General features: G+C 40.2%; 1 protein-coding gene across 1 annotated transcript; it reads right to left on the reverse strand.

The window, feature by feature from the left end:
• On the reverse strand, positions 1 to 25,350 carry orc1 (origin recognition complex, subunit 1). Its single transcript, XM_030727655.1, has 17 exons — positions 25,118 to 25,350; positions 23,469 to 23,596; positions 23,096 to 23,268; positions 22,343 to 22,787; positions 18,994 to 19,261; positions 18,491 to 18,553; positions 17,451 to 17,615; positions 15,280 to 15,520; positions 15,098 to 15,204; positions 11,800 to 11,901; positions 11,479 to 11,650; positions 8,769 to 8,876; positions 7,259 to 7,408; positions 4,195 to 4,314; positions 3,719 to 3,888; positions 3,540 to 3,627; positions 1 to 559 (listed from the first exon to the last, which is right to left on the reverse strand). Exons 1-17 carry the CDS (start codon positions 25,210 to 25,212, stop codon positions 365 to 367), a joined length of 2,790 nt encoding a protein of 929 aa, XP_030583515.1. The 5' UTR covers positions 25,213 to 25,350; the 3' UTR covers positions 1 to 364.
• Between the last annotated feature and the right edge of the window lie 539 nt (positions 25,351 to 25,889).

Here is a 25,889-nt window from a genome sequence, read left to right on the forward strand (position 1 = left end):
TTCAATTAAAGAGTTTTATTGGGTACTCAAGGACTGAAACATAAAAATAGGACAACTTTAAGACAACACCAATCAGGGAAGAAAATTTTCCAATAAAACTGGGGAAATTACAAAATTTACCATAAAAAGATCTAAAACAAGACAAAAGCCTGTGCAGAAATTTAGAGGAAAAATCAATTTAGTTTTGAAATACTAATAACTGGGTGTGGCTTCTGTATTAGTTCAAGTCATCAACATATGCAGTAATTAAAGTCCACAAACTCTGTAAGAAGTCCTGTAAGAAGTCAGCTCATAACCCAAATCTGTGGATGGAGGATCAAGTTTCTGACAGGGTTAGTTTCATTCGTGTGAAGAGCCTCTTCCTTCAGTTGGCTTTCAAGGCATACAAGATGTCATCCTGGCTGACGTTGAGGCGGACGCGCTGCAGGACTCCTAGGCAACTGGTCTCCAGCAGCAGTAACCTGCAGGCTCCCAGACGCTGACACACAGCCAAGCCCTCTGACACACTGATAGATTGGAGACCCTCAACACGACACAGAGCCTGGTGCTGCACGAACACCTGGCATATAGAACATATGGGAACATCAGTACATGTACCAAACAAAATTTGCAGGTTTATCTATCACTGAGCCACAGCAAATTCACTCACCCATGTCTTTATAGACCTTGTTTTGTATGCTGGTGCATAGACATGTTGGAACAAAAAGGGGCCATCCCCAATCTGTTCCCACAAAGTTTGGAGCATGAAATATCCCAAAATAGTTCTTCCACTGGAACTATAAGGCCACTCTGTTATATTACCACTACAGTTGATTGTGGAATATCTAGTAGCCAAGAAATTTCACAACTGGACTTATCCTATCACAGTATCATGCTGGAATTCACTGAGCTCGTAAGAGTGACCCAGTCTTCATTGCCTAGGGGCTTGGTTTAATGGAAGTGATTGGAACACCTGAATTCAATTATTTGGATGGGTGAGTGAATACTTTTGGCAATATACTGTACAACTACCTTGATGGAAAAATTTTTCAAAGAAAGTTTTCTTCTTCCCATGTTTTCAATACAAAGGCAAAATTGTGTTGTGTAATGCAGAGAATAGAGAAACACAATGTCAAGGTTTTCCACATTTTTGTCTTCCCTGCTTACTACCTGCTGGATACCTCCTTTGTTTTGATCATGTGACTAACTGTCACAGGCCACAGTGGTAAGAATGTAGCAAAAATACCGGCAGATGCCATTGCTGCCTGGCAGCAGAATCTCTAGGTGACATTAAATGGTAAATGGTAAATGGACTAGTTCTTATATAGCGCTTTTCTACTCAATCAGAGCACTCAAAGCCCTTATACAACCTGTTTGCATTCACCCATGCACTCCCATTCATACAAGCACTTCCATCATTAATTAAGCTAAGTGCTTTTTTAATTAACTAGCATTCACACACATTCATACTCCGACAGAACGGTCGGAGAGCAACTTAGGGTTAAGTATCTTGCCCAAGGATACATTGGCATGTAGCCTGGAGTAGCCAGGATTCGAACCGCTGACCTTCCGATCAGTAGGTGACCTGCTCTACCTACTGAGCTACAGCCACCATTAATCCCCTCAAAGTACAAATTCTAGAGCCCATAATTACCAGGTCTCTGTAAATCTTAATGAGCCGTAGTGACCTTATTCACCATATCAACTCAAAAGCAAATGGCTAAATAACCACCAGGAATAAGAAATGCTGAAACTCATTATAAATTTAAACCACTGAGAATACTTTTACTTTTTGCGATTGGCATTATTATGGTAAGAACTATAGTTGGACATTCCTTTATGACAACAGGGATTTTACTACTTGATAATATGTTAGATTTTATATGTTATATGCCATGGAAATAATTAATATAAGATGTTACTAAGTGTACGTGGCACCAGGACACCCTAGGTCACAGGTCAATGGTTGATTGTGCATCATCAGATCTGTGGCCCCATGTTCTGGATACTCGGGTGAAGAGAGGAGCTGAGCTGTCAACTGATCACCACGCGATGGTGAGGAGGATCAGGCAGTGGGGATGATGCCTGACAGACCGGATGCACCTAAACGTACTTATTAGGGTTTAATATTTTTCCCGAAAATGACATGAATCAAATCCCGGGAAATGGCTCGTCATTTCCCGGGATTTGAATCCCGGGAAAAAGTTTATTTATTTTTTTATTTTAATTAGGCCTTCTGTAGCCTGTGTCGGCCTTAACCTATTGTGATATTGTAGAGGTAGCTTTCCAGCTATGTCCTGTTATGCCCAGTAGGGGGTAACGTCGGCTTGATTAACGCAATAAAACCTACATCTGGACATTGGAGTGCTCGAGCTATGCGGTGTTGTATCGTTCCTCAACACTCCCTTAACAAATATAATTCGAATATTCCTCCATTGTACATGGAATTATACCAAGATATTTTACAACTGCTGGTGCAAAACAATACGGTTCATCTCCACAGCATTGATAATGGCTCAGCCACGCTGTCGTGGCGACATCTGTTGCGCTATATCTCCACCAGTGGAACGCTGTAATAGTCATTGAAAAGTTAACTACCGTACTACACTATAACATGACATAACACAGGGCCTTGAGTAATGCACTACGACTTGGTCATTGCCATTCTGGCAACAGCAAATTTATAACACCGTGTCTGAGGGTTAAAGTAGGTTCGCTGTGAATCGTCTATTGAAAAACTGGCCAATCCTTATAGCCTAAAAAATATACATTTTACTCAACTCCATTTTAAAAGCGAAATATGTTAAAGCAATCTATTTCATGATAATTTCTTCACACATTAGGCCCGTATCCTAATTCATGATTGTTAGTAAGCGTCTGCAAACGAGGAAAAGAAACACTCGAAGTTAAACAGATATTTCTTTATTGTTCAGGGCAGGCATATTTTATAGGCTATATAATGCAATATAACAATATATAATAATATGAAATTATATAATACAAAATACCTTAGGGTAAACACATTGCCTATGATTTCAACAAATTAAAGAGGAAAAAAGTACAACTGTGTAATACCTCTATTAAAACGCTTGAGATGAAGGCTGAAGCCTTAAACGGAGGCTGAACGTGCCTGAAATGAAGAGTAATGCTTTTCGCATTAAACGAACCCTTCTCTCAATATTTCCTTAAATTTAACATTCTGAAGCTTTCTTTTCTTTCTGAAAGTCAAATCAACGCGCGCGACTTTTTTCCCGGTTTCCCGTCTAACGTTTCCCGGGAAACGGGAAATGGTTCTGATCGCATTTCCCGGGAATCCCGGATCCCGGGATTAAACCCTAGTACTTATGAGGGTGCGCTGGAAACACCTCTAACCTAACCCGAGTGAAACTGAGATTTTTAGCAGATACACCTGTGGTATCAATTTGAATCCTGTATTACTTCATTCAAGTTATCATGTTCACAAAGTTGGGTGTCACCCAGTAGAGTGAGGACCATACCCCATCAACCTTTCTGGGTGAAGGGTAATACATGCATTTTTTTTTTTTTTTTAATCCTTTTACCTGTTGGAAAGTTGCCTCCTCCACTCCTAGCCGCCTAAACTCAGCAATGACAGCCCTGAGGAAGAACTGCTCCTGTGTTGATGCACATCTGAAAAACATGTCAGGCACTTCTTCTTATGGCTGCCAATTCACATCTCTACAGCAAGCATTGCTAAATGTGATGAAAATGTTGGTCTCACTTGATGGCGGTGACGTAGGGAGAGGAAAACATTTCATTCAGCGCTTCCATCATGTGACTCATTCCCACCAATCCTGTGGAATTAGGATCAGAAGCTGATTGCTCACAGATCTCTGTTGCCCGCCGACAGATATCCAAACATCGGCGAGCATCGCCAGACAAAGCAGCCACCTGCCAGAAGAGAGAGGGACAGAAATGTGACCTGACAGACCAGATGGGATCGCATTAACAACGTACTTCAAAAGTGCCGCTGTTCTCAGACTTCTGGCAACAAATACCGTAATAACCCTATATGGCTGTGAAGTACAATTTCTGAGCTTTCAGGAACCGTTTGAATTTTTCTGATAGGACAAGCGGTCGCAGAGTTACGGTGACTCAGCGGTGATACGGTACGTCTTAACAAGCTGTTCGCGGCTAGTAAGGGAAGGGAACCGGTGCTTCTTCGGCATTAAAGGGTTAAAGATGTTTGTTTTCTACCTTCCTGGACACCAACTGTAGAGCATCCTCCTCAAAGGCCCTCATCTTGTTCAACCTGGACATGATGATCTGCAGCAGCTGCCTGAAGGTGTACGGCTGGAATGACATCCTGGTCAAACCCTGGAAAAAGCCACAAAAATGCTTAGTGGCTTTTTTTCTACAAATCATCTAAATGAAAAAGATATCAATTTGTATCATCAATATTTAGATCTTAAAAAAGGATCAAGTGTGGGCCACTCATGGCCAAACTTTCTGGTGTAATGAAAAGCAAAATAAGTATAAGATGAACTGACCTCCAAAAGACAGGAAGTAAAATGTGTAATTGTTTAGCACAGTTTAACACATGGTCTGAGACTTTAATGAGCTTGTTGACAATCATTAGGAAAGGCCAGGCTTGATAGATACAAACAATTGGCTACAAATCAGAAGAGAGAAACAGGAATAGGAATAGCAGAAGTCAAGGTTATGTGTGGAGACCCCCCCCCCCCCCCCAAAAAAAAACATTAAGATATTTGTTTTGTTTGAGAAAAAAAAAACAAAACAAAAAAAAACCAGGAAGACAGATCAGCAGACTACAGAGTATCAGTGATCTGTTCTACCGAGAAGCCACATTTACACAAATATGACCTTAAAGACAGAGTATGAAAACCTTTACTGTGACCACAAAATTCAGCATCAGATGTTTTTCCAAAGAACATCTAAAGAAGCCTGATGTATTTTGGAAAAAAGCTCTGTGGGCGGCTGAAGTTGAAACAGAACTTTCAGGCTGAAATGAGCAAATGTATGTTTGGAGGAAGTGCAGTTTCCTCAAAAAACACTTCTCTCCACTGTGAAGTAGGATTTCTAGTCAGATGTCTGAACCATGTGAACTGGCTCCTTTCGATGTGATGGAGCAGTTTATCTACTTTTAGCCCCTCCTGAATTATAGAAGCTCATTTCTTTCACTTATATTTTCTGACAGTTACCACAGCTTGTGTTCATGTGAGGGCAGGAATATAAATAGAGCAGTAAATTGTTCGCATCACTACAGAAGCTGGTCCTGGTCCTTTTACCCAGGACCAATTGCCTGGGGTGACCCTACCGGGGATAAGTTGCCCCTGACAACATAGCTTGTAGGGTAATTAAATATATCAACTAACACCTGTTTAGGTTTGATAGTACAATGTTGATAGTAAAATGACCATCTCCTTGCAACGAATGGCACAACATAGAAGAGCCACCTCGACAGGACAAGATTCAGCAGTACATCTGCATCTGAAGGAAAAAGGGCACTCTTTTGAGGATGCCAATGTTCACATTTTGGACAGGGAAAACAGATGGTTTGAAAGAGGAGTGAAAGAAGCCATCTATGTCCACTGTGAACAACCATCATTGAACAGAGGAGGTGGATTACGTCACCAACTTTCCCCCGCTTACAGTGCTGTCCTGAGCTCCCTTCCCAGACGTCTCAACCCCCATTCACACCTTTGTTCCAGTGACCTCAATAGGCCACAGGAAACAATGGAGCGGAGTCCTAAATTGGTTTCAACTGAAACCACTGATTAAATATGACCCACGCCCCCTTCACACCTGGGCACATGTGTTCACGCACATGATCAATAGAGGGTCATAACCACCTCCAGGGGACTACGCCCACAGGGGTTTAAATACCTGGGTCTCTCCACCATTTGGTTGAGAACTGAAGAAGCCTTTCGGATGAGAGGTGAAACGTCTTCAAGAAACAAAAAGAAGTCCAGTCGCCTTTTTCAAGCTCCAGAGATCTCCTTGCAACCCTTATTCCAAAGGGTTGCAAGGAGAAAGCTTCTTTTTTTCTCTAAAAAAGACACATATATACAGATAGATGGATGGATAGAAATATATAGATAGAGAGAGAGCTTAGGTTTATTAACTGCATCTAAAAACAAAACAAAGCACCAACAGCGTGAAGACAGAAGCGTCAAGATAAAAAGCATTACAAAATTCTGCTCACAGTGTTTCAGCAACAGCAGCAGCTGTTTTACTGCAGTCTGTGCACACGCAGCAAGCACAAAAAGACAGAGCTGTCATAGAGACTGTGAGCTCGGGTGGAGCAAAAGGAAACGTTTTTCTAGTGTCCAAAGCAGCAGCGCTTTTCCCTGTAACCACCATAAAAACCTTCACTTTGAAAAAGCTGGAGGACCTTCAACCATCAACCACCTGATCAGTAAGTGCCAATGTGAAGAAGCTGCTCCATTCACTGCTGTTTGTATCACAAAGCAAAAAACCTGCAGTATGGATTGTTAATACGAAAAAAGCATTTCTAATCAGGTCACTCGATTAATCAATGGAATAATCGATATTTGCAGCCCTATTTTGCTGTACTGCTTTCACTATACTGTATGAATAATCTCCATCTCCTGTAACATTTAGCTGAGGACTGACAGGAACTGAGGAACCTCTGGCTGGCTCAGAGGTTCTCGGACCTTGCAGTTGTATTTTATGTTAAAATGTTAAAATATTAAGAGTATTAATTTTGAAAGAGGAATTCTTTTTTTTTTTATACCAGTTTTAATTTTGTTCTACTTTACATTAAAAAGAGTTGATGCAAACCAACCTATTTGTGGTACATTTTATTCACTAATCCAATGAGACTCAAGAAGGAATCGAATCGATAAGTGATATCGATAATGGAATCGGAATTGCTAAATTCTTATCAATTCCCATCCCTAACAGAGGGATAGGGGTGCCGATCTGGACTTGTTCTGCAGCCACAGGACCTGGGCACCTTGCAGTGAAGGAGTCAATTAATGTATTCATCCCAGGTGACCAGTATGGTGAAGGTTATTTCAGGGGCCTGAGTTTGAGTCCACCCCAGACTGCTGCTAAAAGCGGTTCTGACTGATTACACAGTGCTTTAAAAATTTTATTTCACACATGACTACAGAAGTATTTGGAGATGCTAAAAGTCAGGAAACAAATTTACAGTAACTGATCAAAGAAAAATTCTGGATCAACAATCTTCTATGCCACTCTCTGTGAGAATCAATTTACAATACAAAGAGCAGTGAGTGTTTAACATATGATGGTCACTTTCCCACATGCTTACCAGTCTACTTGCCACTCTGTTGATCATGATTCTCTCGGGCAGATCCATGGTGTTGGCGATGGTTAGCACGACAAGGCGAGTGTGACGCCGTGTGGGCCATTCGAACAGGTTGTACAACACATTCTGCTTCCTCGTCCACAGCAGGTCCAACTACAGCAGGCCAAAACAAATTATAACACAGGATCACTTTTTGGGTGATGTGCAGAACGCTCTGTTGTTATCTGCTGGGGGGAACAGTACTGGAGCTGGTGACATCTGCGGGCTCAATAAACTGATCAGGAAGCCCTGTTCTGATCAGATTCAAACTGGACACGTGTGTGGTGAAGAGAAGGTAACTGAACAAACTGTTTTCTGATTTAAATTACTAATTAAGCATGTCTATGTGCATAGTTAATCAAAGGTTAACCTGAGATTAGGCATAAAATAAATAATTTAATTATAATGAACAACGTTTTAATTATTAGGCAAACCAACAGTTACCTTATGGTAGGAATCATTGTATACAGATTTATAAAAGACTGAACTGTTTATCTACACCAGTCAGTCACCCTTTGCACCTATAACAGAATCAAATCTTCTGGGAAGCCTTTCCACAAAGTTAAGGAGTGTGTTTATTGGAATTTTTTGACAATTCTTCCAGAAGTGCATTTGTGAGGTCAGACAATGATATTGGACAAGACGGTCTTGCTTCATTGAGGTCAGGATTCTGTGCAGGTCAGTCAAGTTATTCCACACAAAACGCGCAACTTTGTGCGTTTTGTGTGGAACTGGAAAGGGGCCATCCCCAAACTGCTCCCACAAAGTTGAGAACATGAAATTGTCCAAAATGTCTATTTATACTGAAGCTTTAAGCGTTCCTTTCACTGTAATAAAGGGGCTGAGCCCAACTCCTGAAAAACAACCCCACACCATAAAAAACTGAAACAAGATTATTTAATAGTTATGACTCAGCAGCACATATGATGAAGTGGATTGACGAGTAACAGATCCATTTTATGAATCCCCATAACCTGTGATTTTAGGTGAAAAGGAAAGTTGAAAGCGTAACTCAAGGTATACTGATTCATTGCATTTAGTTTTTACAGTCTGGGTTCAATCGACCACCTCAATTTACAAAATGTCTCAACCTGTGCAGAAAGTCATGTTTATATATTTTGTAAACTGGTTACATAGATGCTGAGGTGGTCAATTGAACACTTTCCTGACAAGTTTGTCCCTAAGTTTGTGTTGTTAGGGATCATTATCAATGGTGAACTAATCTACATTTTGAGTTCTGATGAGTAACTAGAGCACAGTGAAGTAATACATACTGGGTTTTAACATGCTAAAAAGTGATGGGAGTGATTTTTTTTTCTTCAGTACAGTCATTTGATAGTTTGAAGCTACAGATTTTTATTTTTCTAAGTGCTGGCTGTCAAATTGCTGCATGCAGGAATTTTTAAACTTGCATTCATTTTTACTCTCATCGGGGATGTAGAATAAAATCTAAGAACTATAAAGGCGAGCTTACTTCATCCACCAGCAGCACAGTGGTCTCCTTCCTGTGTGCCAGGTTGCTGAATCTCTTTTCCAGCAGAGCTGCTGCATGGTCGGCTGTGGCTTTCTGACCAGTCAGTTTCTGCAGGGATAAGAGCTGTTAGTACAGTGGGTTGGCTGTGGTAAACAGGTCATCTACCAATCAGAGGGTCACTGGGTCAATTCCTGGCTCCTTCTGTGTCAAAGTATCCCTGGGCAAGATACTGAACTCTGAGCTGCCCCCAATGCATCCATCAGGTGTGTGTGTGTGTGTGTGTGTGTGTGTGTGTGTGTGTGTGTGTGTGTGTGTGTGTGTGTGTGTGTGTGTGTGTGTGTGTGTTAGATAAAACCACTGTATGAATGTATGTGAGAATGGGTGAATAAGACTTGTAGCTGCCTAAGGGAAGGATGTATAGTGTAAACATAATTGGTTCTAGCATGGAACCTGCAGAACTAATTAACTTTAGTGTATGCAGACAACTCCCCTTTTACATGAACAAATTGGAGTCTATTAGATAGTTATGATTCAAACCACTGCAGCGCAGTACCTTTAATACCAACAGCTGCTTTGGTATTAATAAAATTAACAACAGGTACTCTAGAGGGGTAACAATAGACCCTTTTACTGTTTGTAAACAATGATGACGTAGGTAGCGATGCACGCGCGTTTTGGAAACGGAAATACTGCGGAGTTCAATAGCGTTTCAATCTACGAGAAGGGATTATCAACGAAAGATCGTGAAAACTACCTGCAAAAATTAATTTTGACTACCAGCAACCGACTCTGATCCCTGTGGTATGTTAGCAAGTGGCCCAGTATCCGTGGGTGGATATATATGCGTGTATTTGGTGGAGAAACTCAGGTATACACTGGAGAGAAGTTGCAGCGCATATAAGGTCACTGGATACTTACAATTATGTTGTTTGCGGCCGTGTACCAAATGCCAAATATCATGACACAGACTCAGAGTTTTGTGTCTTGAAGGCAGAAGTTCTTCCAAGTCAAAGACAAGGAAACAGAAGCGCTGTGTATGAGGCTCAGGCCATTGTAAACAAGTCAGAGAACTACGTCCTCACAGCGGATTGCACCTGCACGGCAGCGTGAGTACTTCGTCAAACTGCTTTTCTAGCTTGCTAAGAGTTTTCCGGCTGCAGATATTATTGATTTACAGTGAAAAAAAATATATATACTCTTCCAGTCACACTGTGAGACACGCTCAACCATTCATATGTGAGTCTGCTCAGACTTTTGACTGGCACTGCATTTTGTAATCTATAGTGCGATTAAATATTAAGTTAAAAATCAGGACTCTCTGAGTCCAGCAATGCCTCACCTGTAAACAGCCACACTACAGTTTAAAAGCCAAATAGCCTACCAGCTAATGCTGTTTACTTTAGATACCTGACATCCTGTTATAAACAACGGAAGATAAATAACTTTACCTGATGTAAAATGGGGGCTTCAAAAGCCAGCATTTCTGATCCTGTCCTCAGTCCTGATCGTGTCCTCAGTCCAATTTTTATCAATACATTTGATGGCTTGCAACCACAGACGCCTCCGTTTTCTCTTAAACAGCCGTGATCCCGTGGGATTCGGTACAACTTCAGGCCACTTTTGGTAGAGTAGAAATTCTGACAGCCAAACACGCAACAGCAGACATTTTGATGCTGATATCGCTTTTAAATCACGTTTAAACACTGAGCAGTCTCCTTGTTCTTACTGATTTGAATGGAGTAGCAGTTCACTTCCGTTGCCAAAATGCGCACTTTTACAGCGTAGGCTGTAAAAGGGTCTATGGGACAATCCCACAAAAGGTCAACAAGGGGCAAGGTGTTGGTATGGTGAAGTCAGTGAACAAGTGTGTGAAGTCTGATGGGTCTAGCTTGAACAGTATGCATCTATGGTTTGAATTTCAACATCCTAGGGGGTGATAATTCTGGAGTTTTGGTATTAACAAGATTTTCAGAAAACTTGACCTCTGGCCTTTACCTTCAGGTGAAGGTCACCGAGATTCAAACCCCTCTGATATTTTCAGTAGATGGATCTATGGTGTGTATTTCAACATCCTAGGTAGAGCTGCGACTATTGATTATTTTAGTAAATCGAATATTCTATCGATTATTCCATCAATTAATCAAGAAATCAGTTAAGAAATACTTTTTTCGTGTTAACAGTTCATCTGCATTATTTAACTTCTGTACTGCAGTTTTTCCCTGTGTGAAACAAACAGCGGTGGATGGAGCAGCTACAAAGTTCTCTTTTCTTCACTTGATGATCAGGTGGTTGATGAAGGACCTCCAGCTGTTTCCCAGTAAAGTGTAATGGTGGTTACAGGAAAATAAAATTTCAAAAAAAGCTTGTGTTTTGGAAGCTAGAAAAAATTTCCAAAAATCTGCATTATTTAAATTAAAAATTGAATAATTTGTCCAAAAAAAAAAAAAGAAAAAAGAAGAAAATACAGATTTTAACTTTGAACTGTTAAATAACAAAATAAAGATATGTAAGAGTGCCAAACCCCTGCGTCTGAATGCAGCAGAATCTTAATATCAGAACGGTAACTAAAGACAGTTAGAAAACTGAATAGAGATACACAAGCTTGCACAGTACAAGCTTTTGAATAATAATTTGCTTAAGTGTTAATACAAAACTATAATTACATTCCTGATTGAAGACTGCAGCAGCTGTGATAAAACTCCATGCCCACCTGAAGGATTTGAACGTAGGCCTGGTGAGGGTCCGTCATTTTCATCCCGTTGATCTCAATGAAGTGGAAAGGAGGGATTTCATCCATGTTGGCCGCGTGCTGCAGACAGCGAATCACCTCGTGAACTGTTGCTGTCTTTCCAGTTCCTGGCACACCTGAGATGTACATGCACCTGTAACAACAAAAACACATTAAAGACCACTGGTTTTCCAAAAAAAAAAGAAAAAAGAACCTCAAAACATGTAGAATCTGAAGCCTCAAATAATTCAAATAATACTCTGCTAAGACTGCTAAAAGTTTCATCTTGGATCTTTCTCTCACCCTCCTGTGCTGTCAATGATCTTGCTTTCCACGAAGCTGTAGATGTCCTGAAACTCCTGCTCCCTGCAGGGCAGAGACTCTGGCACAGAAGACACATGGAGCCTGATAAAAGAAAGAAAAAAGAAATGCAACAAGTTCAAATTTCAGTCATTTTTATTATGTATATTATCTGCCTGTATTATCTGGCTGGATTTGGCTCAGGAGGAAGAGTTAGCCATCTACTAATCAGAACATTGGTTCAATTCCTGGCTGCTCCAGTCTGCAAGCCAAAGTATCCTTGGGCAAGATATTGAACCCCAAGTTGCTCCCGATGTGTTCATTAGAAAAGGACTTAGATCTACTTAGAGTAGAGTAGATAAGCACTGTAATAATGCCTAATAAGACTAGTCCATTTACCATTTACCATTCACCATTGCACTTTATCATATAATCTGGAAAAGTTTAGTCTTAAATGTATTAATACTGTTAGCCTAAGACGTGACATATTAAAGGAATAAGCTTAACCTTGATCGCTACAGTAAGGGTATGTGCTGGCTGTGCTATGACACAACCAGCAGACCTGGAATGGCTTGGCTCCTCTTGTCCACGGCAAGTGGTAGCCCAACACCTAACTAAAGACACTTATGTTGCTTTTTTCTTTATTTTGTCACCTGTCTTCATAACAATCCCCAATTTCAACTTTATAGCTTTGTTTTTAAATGGAAAGAAGGAATAACTTCAAATCTTGTCCAGTGCTTTCTGTCTGAGTTTCACAATAGTTTTTGACAGTATAAATAATTATAAAAATTATTGTGGCAGGGATAACTTGTAGAAGTCTGCCATTAAAAGCACAAAACTGGACTACATTTTCAACAGACTGCTACAGTTTGAAGGTTAAGCACTATGGCCCCGATTGCATTTTAAATACGTAGGAAATATCAAGGCAGGTGTCAAAAATACTTGTGGCCGCTAGTGCTACCCCTCTGCTCCTCGCCGTGGACTCTTTAGGTGGCAGTTGTCTGAGAGTTTAGCAGCATTTGCATGTAGCCTGATGCTCACCACCTAGTGGCAGTATTTACGTCGCTCTCACCCATTAGGGTACCAAGTAGCATGACCATGTGTGTTTGCAAAATGCAGTAGAGACTCTCACACGATGCTGACTTTAAATTAGGGAACATAAGATAAATTAAAGCTGCAAGCAGCAATGATAGGGCCCTCGCACCCGGACACACGGCAAGCGTTGGCTGGGTTGAGCTGCACTCCGGTTCGTGGTTGCTACGGTCAGGAGCGTCACACATTCACCTGAATGTTTTTAGCCCGGTAAGCTACTTGGATGTTATGTCATTCGGCCACTGAATGTCTCCTATGCCCACTAGGCAGTGTTGGCAAGTGTGCACTAATTGCCTGCATCCAACAATGAAAATTTCATGCTCATAGGATGATGATTAGAAGTCTACTACTGATTTCCTGTTCCCACTAGGTAGCGTTATGAGTGTGATCCAACATTGGTACACAGATGTGTCCAGACTCACACTCTCATCAAGCATGTGAAGTTTAGGATGGACAGAACAGTGTATGTTATAGATGTGACAGTTTGGTGTCCTGTGGCAAATGATCGAATTTCAGCAAGCCACCACAAACACGCCCTTTGACGAAACCCAAAAGCTTTGCAAACTCACTAAATATCATGTGGATATGATCAAACCTTTAGAATGAGTTAGTTAAAGTATAAAGCCTGAAAATGGAGAAACGCCCCACTGAAACATACCCCAAAATAGAGCATTGCTATGGCAACATTGTTTAAAATTCTACAAAACCTTCGACAACCTTTGATGGCCAACTTGTCTAGATGTTATTGAGCGATTTGGTCACAGTGGGTTGTACACCCTAGGACGAGTTTGTTCAAAAACGAAGCTTGAAAATAGCAACAAAAAAAAAAAAAAAAAAATGCAGCAAAAATTCCAATTTGATTCAAAGTGGCTGAATTCCTGTTGGGTTTATGATATGGCTCCAAGAGAATTTTTTGCATGTCTAAGGATGTTACATGAGCCTGTAAAACTTCAGATACACAGATGAAACCAAGCACCGTGAATAATTATTTGAATTTTTCTAGGTGGTGCTATGGCACTATTTTACCTGAAAACCTTCATCATTATGGTAGGGTGTGCCAAATTTCATGACTTTTTGAGCTTTCCAAAACTTCGTTTTTATGGTGAATTGGCTTCCCACCAGGGCGCACTGTTTTTTGCACTGGATCATCAACACCTGGTGTTTATTCAGACCACTTTTGAAGTGGATTGGGTAAGGCTGGGAGGTGCAGTAGCTCAAAGTATAAAAATGTGATATTTCATAACATTTCCAGTTCCCACTATGTGGCGCTATATTATGGACTAGATGCATACAGTAATCCCTCGCTACTTCGCGGTTCGCTTTTCACGGACTCGCTGTTTCACGGGTTTTCAATCAATATTAGTGTAAAATATTTACACTAAGATTTTTCACTGTTTCACGAGTTTTTGCAGTACTCGTTCTTCACATGCGTTGTACGTGTTGTACAGTAATGTATATATTTGGTGTATAAGTGTGTGGGGAGGGTTTCTAAAAACTTAAAATAGTGTATAACTACTACAATAATGTATAACTATTAAAATAAATGTAGCGTCCCTACTTCGCGGATTTTCACTTATCGCGGGTTGTCCTGGAACGTAACACCCACGATAAGTGAGGGATTACTGTATAAATGTGTTCTTATCAAACCACTGAAGTTTGGTGCAGACTGGGCAATGTGGCTTTGAGTTACAACCATTTCATTCTTTTATTCCATTTTATTCTTCATGGCGTAACATCGAAATTCACCGTGCCACAGTCACACCCTTTGATGAAAACTCAGTTTTAAAAACAATATAACACCAACTCCTTAAGGCTTTCCTGTCCAAATCCGAAATGGTTCTGCTCAACCAAAATGATCACGATGGTGCCACTGCCACTTTCTGAGGCCCTCAGAAAAGCAATTCATTTACACAAAAAAAAGAAAACAGGGGCAGATACAACAGAGACTTTGCACTCAGTGCTCGGGTCCTAATTAACTAAATTTCCTACATTTGGCAGCTACAAGGCTACCACTAATGTAACTCAAAAAATATAAGATGAAAATAATTTTCAAATCTCGACAATACAATCAGCAGCCGTGAACATCAGACATATCTCAGTTGCTTTATGATGATGTTTGGCACCATCTGTGAGTTCTGCATAAGTGATAGTAACTTTGCGCCTTTAATAAGAATCAGATCAATGATATTTGTGTTTGATGTGGGCTCACTTGGCTCGAGCCTCCTCCAGGATGTTAGCAGGCTGTTGAGTCTGCAGGGACCTGCTGGGGATGCTGGGTGTGGCATGACAGGTGGTTCGTGGTGTTCCCTGTGTGATCTGTACAACAGAAGAGAGATGGTAAGAAAGTGGTGATCACATGTCAGTATATCAGTGTGCACTGGACTGAGTCACCTTCTTGGCAGGAGTCTTTAGTGGTGTTCTAGTCGAGGAGTGAGGTTTCTGCCTTGAACGAGGAGTTCGAGAACCAGCTGCAGCAAATCGGCACTTTTTCGCTGTCACCTCATCATTGTCCAGCCCACCCTCATCCTCATTCTCCTCGTCACTGCTGCTCTGCAGCTCAGTGTTGGATGGAACAAACTCATCCTCATCCTCTCCAGATGAGTTCAGATCCTGCTGGTTGTCCAGAAGATTCCTGATGGAACACACAGGGCAGGCTTGGAGTCTTACTGGCTATTACAAAAGAGTCACTTATCACTTCCTGGACCCACTATAGTTTTTGGGAACACACACGCGGAGAAGCCACTATGCAAATGCTATGTACACTGAGCGGCCACTTTAGATATATGCATTAAGTTGAACACCTATAAATCAGCCAATGACATGGCAGCAACTCAATGCATTTAGGTATGTAGATGTTGTAATGCATTCTATTGATGTCACGTTTTCAGATCGACTCGGCACACTTAGAACCCCGGCTGAGTAGGTACTAAAAAAGTACCTGCGATAAGGTACTAGCACCTAAGGGAAAATCTTATAAACCAAGTTCAGTCGAGCTGAGTAGGTACTAATGGAAAAGCAGCCTTTGTTGGAATGCTACTACACATGTAACCCCAGTGAAAGGAGTTAAATGAAGAGGATATATGGATTCTTTGAAACAACACCTAGACAAACATGGAAGAAACAAAACAACAAAACTAGTAGCTCAGTGTTCCTGCAACAACCGCTATCATAATTACAGATAGATGTGATGAGGTACAACACAAATGCTGTAGCAAGGGGAGTGATACCAGGGTTATAACAGTTTTGGATTTTACATTATAGTTTAGTTTTAGTTCGTTTTTACTTTTTTCCTCCACTCTTTCAGAGTGGTTTTCCTCATTTTTATTAGTTTTTATTTTTGGGTTAATCCTTGGTTCTAGTTTAGTTTTCATTAGTTTTAGTATTTTCATATTTTGTCAGGTGCAAGAGTGACTATTGTGTAATAAATACTTGACAGAGAAACAAAGAAAAATATGAACTCTAAAACTCAATAAATTCTACAATAAACTTCAGCGTAAACGCAGTAGTTTAACAACAGCTACATTGTGGTGTTTGACAAAAACAAACTGAACTCTTTGAAGGAGTCAAAGCTCAAATCCAGCTGCATCCTGATGTTGATGTTGCTTCTGTTCTGGAGCTAGCTTGGTTAGATGCTCGCTAATTAAACTTGCAGGGCCTCTGTACACAACCAACCTCATGTCCGCATTTATGCTTGTGTAACTGGATTGTGTGTGTTAACTACCTTGCGGTCATGTGCTGGTGTTTTATATGCAGTGCCGCCTGGGACTTTTTTTGGTCCTCGCTCTTTGTGCTCAATTTTTTAGCTGTAAACATATTTGTTCCTGTTTTTTATCCACTTTCTTCATTCCTACATGTCGATTCTGATAGTTTCAGCAGTCTCCATCCAGAAATTTGTGAGACATTTGTGAGTCCTTATATTTATGCTTTGATTTTTATTCTTGATTATTCCTGATTTTTATTCCTGGAGGGAGTATTAATTTAAAAACAAAAGACAGAAACAACCCGGCACGGGCAAGATTACACTGATCAGATGTTCTTAATGTCAGTTTTGATTCTAATTGCACAGCCATACATTACTTAAAAGCAAAATATGTGGAAAAAAATGTTTGCTTTGATTTCAAAAATGTGGAAAGTGGCAGACTGTTAGCGATTATTAGGGTCTTAGGAAACTCTGGAAGACTAAAGTATGACTGTAAGTGGAATTTTCTATGACAACATACATATATTGGGATTGCTCACTTTGCAACAATCCTGCATGTTAACAATTTTTTTTACAACATAATGTAATATAAATAAATACTGCCATGTCTTCTACAATAAAACATTGATATTTGAAAAGTTCCAAGGCCCTGTCATTTGTGGCAGAAACTCTTAAAACATAACTGCAATCTGACTGAACAGATATTGAATGAGTCTTATGACTGTACTAGCAATAAAAGTTTCTGACACTGTGACAATCACTCTGTTTAAGGAAAAAAAAAAAAAAAAGGTTCAGAGAGATAGTTAAATGACAACTTCTGCAGGAGGTCGCATGGATCACAGGGATCCACCTCTGTACTCACAGCTGTTTCCTGATGCGCAGTGATACCAGCATGGCTGATTTCCTCTTAGAGCTCCTCGGTGTTTCAGTGACCGGCGGCACGGGAGAGTTTTCATTCTCCATCTCAGCCCTCTCCACACAGCATACAGACGGTGTAAGAGGAGCAACCTGTAGTTTTTGGTTTTGTCTATATAAGAAATTCATAAACACATATTGAAGTTCATTTAGTGTCTGCTTTTCAGAGAGTAGAATTAATATTAAATTTCATATCAGTATGATTTGATTAATATGTGTCCAGTGAAAATTAGAAATTCTCATTGTCAATGCCAATCCCAAATTTGTCAGCATAAGTAATCACTAACCACAGACATAAAGTCTGCACAATATTAAAGAAAAAATGCCAACAATCAGAACAGGAAGAAACCTCTGGGATAACCAGGCTCAGGAAGGGGCAGCCATCTGCCATGAGTATTTAGATTCCCAGGAGCTGTGCCTGATGTTACTGTGACAATAGGCTAAACAGGCATTAGAGCAGTGAGACAACTGCCACCACTGGGTCACTGACAACATGTACCTCTGTAATGCCCTCATCCATCAACTTAAAGTCAGTTTCACAAAGATAGTTTAGACATGTCTGTACCACTCTTAATTTTTCCTCTGGGGTTAGTTAAATTAGTTTCACAAATTAAAGATAAATTTAAACATGAAAAACTGAGGTTTGCACACCCCTGACTCAAACCTTAGGCTTGGACTTCTCAGTTTTAGTTAAGGTATTACTCAACTGTGGAAGGAGACCTGGATATAAATTTTAGCATTTTAAAATAACCTTTTGAAAGCCTAGCTGCAACTCTAACGATAAACAAGTCAAATTAGCATTATATGGAGCAGTAACTCTACTTCAGCTTACCCTTACAGCTCAAAAATGACAAACATTCAAAATAAAAAGTATAAAAGAATGATTATTTCCATATAGAAACCAAGCAGTTCTCAACCTAATTTTACTCATCTCTGTGAACCAAGTTAGAAATAATTACGAGTAAATGTATGAATATGTGTACTCACAAAACACCGAGGGCTGGCTCCTTAGTGGTCGCTGGTTCTCTCTTTTGGGATTCAGTTGTAGCTCTGATTGAAACACAGACTTATTACAAAATTTGAAAATCTTCCTAGATAATAAAAGTCTAATCAGCTCAGTGTGACGGCATGATTTAAACTTTTGTGTTCACCCTGCTGTGCAGACTCACACTTCAAACAACATTAGCACATATGTGCTGGGGGAATTATCTCTGTGACATCGCTCTGAGAAGCCTCACTGCAGCTGAGAGGGATCATGAAGGACTGAACTTCATAAACTGAGAAGGCAAAACAAGCCGCTGCTTTTCAGTAAATCACTACTCTTCTACTGAACTCCGGAGCTAAACTCTTCCCTTATCACTAATACAGTTTCAACCGTTTTAGTTGAGTTTCACTTGTAAAATGTGTTATGGCATTATTTATAGCATTAAATAAATGACTGAGTTTCAATGTGTTTTACTGAGGGTCTGGGTCTGAGAGCCAACTCTGACCTCGTGGAGTCACCCTTGGTCGGTGACAGATGGCTGTCCAACTCAGAGAGGGACAACATGTTGAGGAAGACGGATGAGTTCTTTAAGGGGACACCACCCTGAGCGCTGGTGAGTCTGTGGTCCTTCCTGAGGGGTGTGAGGCTGTGGGTGCGGGGCAGACGATGAGCACGAGAGGAAGTAGGCCTGTGAGCCAGAGTCACCTTTGATTCCAGCTCTCCATCCAGCAGCTGACTCAGGACTTTCTCACTAGTCCTCAACTTCTCTGGACCTGACCAGACAAAGACGGACAGCAAAGTTTTATTCAGTGCTTTATTCACTCAACTGTTGAAGTACAAACACAATTTCTAAAAAGTTGGGAAACTGTGCAAATATAAATAAAAACAGAATGCAATGAATTGCAAACCTCAAATCCATATTTTATTCACAACAGGACATAGAAAACATATCAAAAGTTTAAACAGACATTTTACTGTTTTATGAAAATTACTAGCCCAATTTTGAATTTGATGGCACCGACACACCTCAGAACAGGAGACCTGTTGGCTTATAGAGCTCCACTGTCAAATGTTTTACTTGTGAGATATGATATTACAGTAGATTCTAATTTGGCTGTAAGTCAACAATTATTGAGGTGATACTTTGAATTGTTTATAAATGTCAAAAATATTTTTAAAAATTTTTTTAATTTAAAGGAGTACTGAATTTAGCAAAAAGCTGAGCGACTACGGGCAGCTCAGTATCGGATCAGTTCTGCTGATGTCTGTCGTCGACAGCTGAGCTAAAAAGTGTGTGTGTGTGTGTGTGGGGGGGGGGGGTGATAAAGGGCTGGAAAAGTGGCACTAAAAAAGAAATGGGTTGAGAAACATTTGGCAATTAATTAGGTTAACTGACAAATAAGTAACATGATTGGTATTTAAAAAAAAAAAAAAAAAAGCATATTTGACAGGCAGAAATACAAATGGGCAGGTTCATCAAATCTGCAAATAACTGCACCAACAAATTGTGAAACAATTTCAGGATGGAGAGACAAGGCTGTAAATCTTTTTTTGAAATCCTGTGATCTTTAGCCAGCAAAGGACCTAAAACAGACATGATTCTGGACATGACATGGGAATCACTGCAAAAAACTGAACACTGGTTGCCATGCTATCCTTAAATGATGAAAGCTCTTTCCTTCAAAGAAGCCACCGCATGTGAACATGATCCAGACATGGATTTAAGAAACACGGATGCTGCATCATTGGGACAAAAAGGCAGAGTCATCCAACTTGTTGTCACATTCAATTCAGAAGTCTGAATTTCTGATGGTATGGAGATACATTTGTGTCTATGGAACTGAGAGCTCGCACATCTGTAAAGGGACCAACAATGCTGAAAAGTACACTATCTTACCAAAGTATTCATTTACCCATCCAAATCACTGAATTCAGGTGCTCCAATCACTTACCTGGCCACGGGTGCATAAAATCAAGTTTTTAGGCATGCAGACAAGCATTTTTTAAAGCAGTGGTTCTTCAAGTCAACAGTGCTGCGGCCCACTTAAAAATCCCTCGTGACCCCCCTTCCCCCTGGTCGTCTGATAGCACTGAACTGTGAAATTTTCCTGGCTAGAAGCCCATCTTCACTCTCATCAAAATACAAGAGAAATGGTAAATGGACTGGTAATTATATAGCGCTTTTCTACTCTACTTTGAGCACTCAATGCTCTTATACAAGAAAGTGATTATTTCCTCGAAAATTTGGTTAAAAAAAACAAAACAAAAAACTATAAATTGCTAATTGCTACCAGTCGTATGTAAAGCGTTAATGTCAATATGTGACCCACTTGCCACTGGGACACAAATACAAGAGCAGTAAATTTAGATCACAGTAATGAGTAATATGGTAAATTGACTAGTTCTTATATAGTGCTTTTCTACTCAGCTATGAGCACTCAAAGCGCTTACACAACACGTTCACATTTACCCCATGCACACGCATTCATACAAGCACTTCCATGATTAATTAATTAAGCTAAGTGCTTTAATCATCTAACATTCACTCACATTCATACTCCGACGGACCGGTCGGAGAGCAACTTGGGGTTAAGTATCTTGCCCAAGGATACATTGGCACGCAGCCTGCAGTAGCCAGGAATTGAACCACTGACCTTCCAATCAGTAGGTGACCTGCTCTACCTACTGAGCTACAGCCACCCCAAATATAACAAACTAACCACCTATGATTACCAGTTTTAATTCCTTTTTTATATATAAATAAATATATTAATATAAATATGTTATTGTACATACTTGTGAGTAATTTCAAACTGAATTTCTGTTATTACTGCGTCCCCCCCATAGTACCTTCCCGGTCCACACTTTGGGAACCACAGCATTAAAAAGGGACGGGTCGCTCTCAGGAGCTCTGTAACTTCCAGCATAGTAATGTGATAGGATGCCACCTGTGCAAGTCCAGTCACGAAATTTCCTCGCTACTAAATATTCCAGTCAAATGTTATTGTATCATCACATAATGGAAGCGACTGGGAATGACAGTAATTCAGCCACGAAGTGGTCGGCCATGTAAAATCACATAGCAGGGTCAGCAGATGCTGAGATGCATCGTAAACAGAAGCAGTTGAATGCAAGCCTTTCATCACCAAGCACAACGCAAAGCATCGAATGCAGTGGTATGTAGCAGGCTGCTACTGGACTCTACATTAAGAATAAGATGTTGCTCACGTTCATAGCGTAGAGAGTGAGTGCTTTTGGCAATTTAATGTATTTACAGATTTTAGAGCAACATATGCTCCCATTAACATGTATTTTTCAGGGAAGGCCTTGCTTATTTCAGCAAGACAATGCCAAACCTCACACTGCACCTATTACAACAGCACAGCTTTGTAGAGCAAGAGTCTGGTTGCTAAACTGGCCTGCCTGCAGTCCAGACCCTGTCACCAACTGAAAACATTTGCTGTATCACAAAACAAAAACATGACAACCCTGAACTGCTGAGCAGCTAGAATCCTGTATCAGGCAAGAATGGGGCAGCATTCCTTTCCAAAAGGTCCAGCAATTGGTCTACGCAGTTACCAGAGAATTACAGATTGTTGTTGAAAGAAGCAGAGATGGTACACCGTGATAAACATAATGCTGTCCCAACTTTGAGACGTTTTGCTGCTATGACCTTTTTTTCCTTTAAAAATAGTATTTCATATGTTTTTTGTGTTCTATTGTGAATAAAATATGCATTTATGAAATTTGCAAACCACTGCATATTGTTTTTATTTACATTTTACACAATGTCCTAACTTTTGGGGAACTGAACTGTAGAAACCCCTGTTTGGTTGTGTTGTGCAAACACTCACTGCTGAGCTCCAGTCTCTTACAGACTCCAGGTGTCCTGGCCACCACATTCCTCCTCTTGGCACTGAGGCATTTTGAGGCCGACAGTTTGGTGGCTGAGTGAAGTGACTCAGCTTCAACATTAGCAGCTTTACCTGCACTCATGGTGGCTCTCCTGCATCTAACGTCCCCTAATGATGCACTCTGCATAACGGTGGGTTCCAGTGTGGGTAGGGCACGCCGAGAGGGGCCTGTGGGGGTGACTGCAGACAGGCAGCATGTAGGTGACATTGGTTGGGAGGGTTTAAGATGGAGAGGAGGTGAAGAAGCAGGAGCTGCATCAGCAAAGGACTCTACCAGAGTGGAGTTCACCACTCTGAAGGCCTTTGAATCCCAGGACAACTTCACATACAGAGTATCTTTGTCAGTGGAGTCGGGGAATGGGGCATCAATGTCCAGGTGTTTCACCTTGGAGACACAGAATAGAATAGAATAGAATAGAATGCCTTTATTGTCATTATACAGGATGTACAATGAGATTGGAGGGCCACTCCTGTTCAGTGCCATGTAACAGAAAATCAAACTCTCTAAAATGAAAATAAAAATATTATAAAAATATTATAATCTAGTATAATCAATATGATCAAGAGATAGAAAGGAAGAGCCGTGAGCCGCTGCGTCTGTGCGCGCCGCCATCTTGAAAAAAATTTTTTAGGGATGAAATTAAACATTTTCATATTTAATAATAAAGAACTTGTGATTTAAATGGCATTCACCTTCACAGGCCTAAGAATTGACTCAACGTTGACCTCGTTATCACAACTGTGACAGTCATAGTAGAAGATTTCATGTGGATGGGGCTCTCTGCCAAGCAACTTCAGCTTGCTCACGGGCACTTCAGACACCTGCATGAACCACTGAACTATCGCCTTCATCTGCTCCCCATTCTCTGCAAGAGACAACACAGACAAGTCAGAGTCATATGTATAACAGGACAAGTGTCAAGTTAGGTCCAAAGTCATCTGAGATCATCAGTTTTAGTCCAACAGAAGGCCAATTAAAGTCCCAAATCAAGTCCCAAATCACCATTTTAAAAAAGATCATCCAGGCTTCAAATTAATTCATGAGTTCTGTGTGAATAGGACTCACCATCACCAAACAGCCTGATGACTTTGGCCACATATGGGTTATCTTCATCGTACCCCTCAATGAGGATGTGCTGGCCTGTGCTGATGACAGTAGTTCTCAAGAGACCCTCCTCACTGATTCCAATAGAGCTGAAACATTTTTTGGGGGGGGGGGGGGGGGGGGGGGGGGGGGTATTATTCGCATCACATTTATATGCAGTGGAATGAAATTTCTGTCCACATAAACTATAGGGGGGAAAATGGCCTGTTGTGCACAATTTGCTAAAAGTCTGCCTGTGCGTCAAAAGAAATTATCTCCAATGGTGTAATCAAAGTCCTAAGTGTACCTGTATGCAGTGACTAAAAACCTGCACTCATGGTGGTTTTTCAGAAGACGCTTGTGAATATAAAGCATTACAATGTTAACTGTGTGCAGCACCTAGTTTTTCAACAGCAACACTGATAACAACAGCAGGCAGCTGTTTTACATACAGTCTGTCTGCACAAGCACAAAGAGGCAGAGCTGTTATCAACAAGGTGTGGTCAGGTGGTGCAAAAGAAAGGTTTTTCTGGCATCCACAGCAGCAGCTTTATTTTTTTTTCCTGTAACCACCATTAAAGCTTTACTGGGAAACAGCAGGAGGTCCTTCATTAACCACCTGATCAGCAAGTGAAGAAAAGAGAACTTTGTAGCTGCTGTTTGTTTCACACACAGAAAAATCTGCAGTACAGAAGTTAAAATATGGGGATTCATTTTCATTTGTATGTTTGTTGATTTTGTTGTTTTTCTCACTATTTTGCTGTCTTGTGTAATGTTACATAGTTGTTGTTTCCTTTCTGTATAAGGTCTACGTTGTGTGAAGTGAGGACTACTTTCATTTCATTTTTTTAATAATGACAGAGTTTCTTCACTGTTTTTGTTTTGTTTAGAAAAAGAGAGGGAAGAGAAAAAAATGCTTCTTCCTTTTTTTTTCTTCTTACTGAAATGTATGAAAACATGTCTTCTCAACAAAAATATTTGAAACTGAAGTTAAAATATGCAGATGAATTGTTAATATGACAAAAGTATTTCTTACCCAATTACTTGATAGAATACTCGATTACTAAAATACTACTTCTATTCAGAAAGGCATAGTCAAACATTACTTTTCAGTACCAGTGGAGCTATGAAAAGACTTCAAGAAAAAAAACTACAGTTCCCAGCAAAATTATGTCACTTTTTGTTGTTGTTAGCAGGTTCCATTAAAAATGTGATAGTAATTGTTACTGTAGGGTCTTCACCTTGCAATATAAAGCGCCTTGAGGAAACTGTTTGTTGTGATTTGGCGCTATATAAATAAAATTGAGATGAATTTAATTAAATCATGATAAAAACTTGGCATTTCAACTGTCTATTACACATTTGTCTTATTGTCACATCTACTCTCATAAGTAGTAATGAGCAGATCTAAGTTCAGCCCACCACATCAGACCTAGTTTATCACGTGGCACCTTGGAGAAATTAAATGCCCACGTTGCCTTAAATTATTATCACAGCAGTTGTCTTTTAATATTTTGTCATCCTACTTCTTTAATCCATGCGACACTTTATTCAAATCAGTTATTATAGAGCACAAACAGAGATTTAGTAGTGTATCAAATAGGTTAAAAACCGTGAAGATAAATACTCACCCATATTCGTATGTTTTTAGCCTCCTGTTGAAGCTTAGTGGCTCGCCACGCCACTTATACACACGCTTGACTTTCGGTCGAGTGAAATATTTCATCCTGTTTCCAGTCTTTCAGCTCACAAGGGCGGACAGAACTTCAACAAAGAAATCCGGCTTTGTTCTTCCCTGAAGCCTCACGGACCGTTTCTCTGCTTCAAGTTACAAAAACTCAACCATACGGGACAGCGACGAGATTTCGCGCGAAAAGTGCGTAGTTTCCGGTTTTCTTGGGGACTCAACACTGGCGTCATGCTGCCCCCTATTGATTGTTGTCATCAATCTATTTGAAGTTGGATCAGAAATCAAATGTACGGAGCTACCCACTATGGTGACCCCCTTATGACAAGGCAGCGGCCGAAAGCAGCATTTATTCTGTTTATTCGACACATTTTTGTTACTACTATATTTATTATTACTGTGCTCTTCATTTCTATCATGCCAATATCAGTTTTGTTTGTAAGTACATCTCTGATGTACTTATACTGATACATGGCTGAAATTTCCAGCAGGCCACTCTTCCACTCATCATGAAAGTCAGTAGCAGAGAATCTTTCTGAAGACTCAATTCTGTGCAAAAGTCTTGAGACACTGATATAATATTTTCAGGGAAAACATGAAATACATTTTGTACAATTCTAGCTTGTGGAAAGTGCATTTCTCCCATTTGTTCTAATGGAGCAAGTGCAAGTGAAGGAAAAACTGAAATACACACTTTTTTTTAATTAAATGAAGGA

The sequence above is a fragment of the Archocentrus centrarchus genome, chromosome 4 (assembly GCF_007364275.1).
Source record: "Archocentrus centrarchus isolate MPI-CPG fArcCen1 chromosome 4, fArcCen1, whole genome shotgun sequence".
In the NCBI taxonomy this organism is placed as follows: Eukaryota; Metazoa; Chordata; class Actinopteri; order Cichliformes; family Cichlidae; genus Archocentrus; species Archocentrus centrarchus.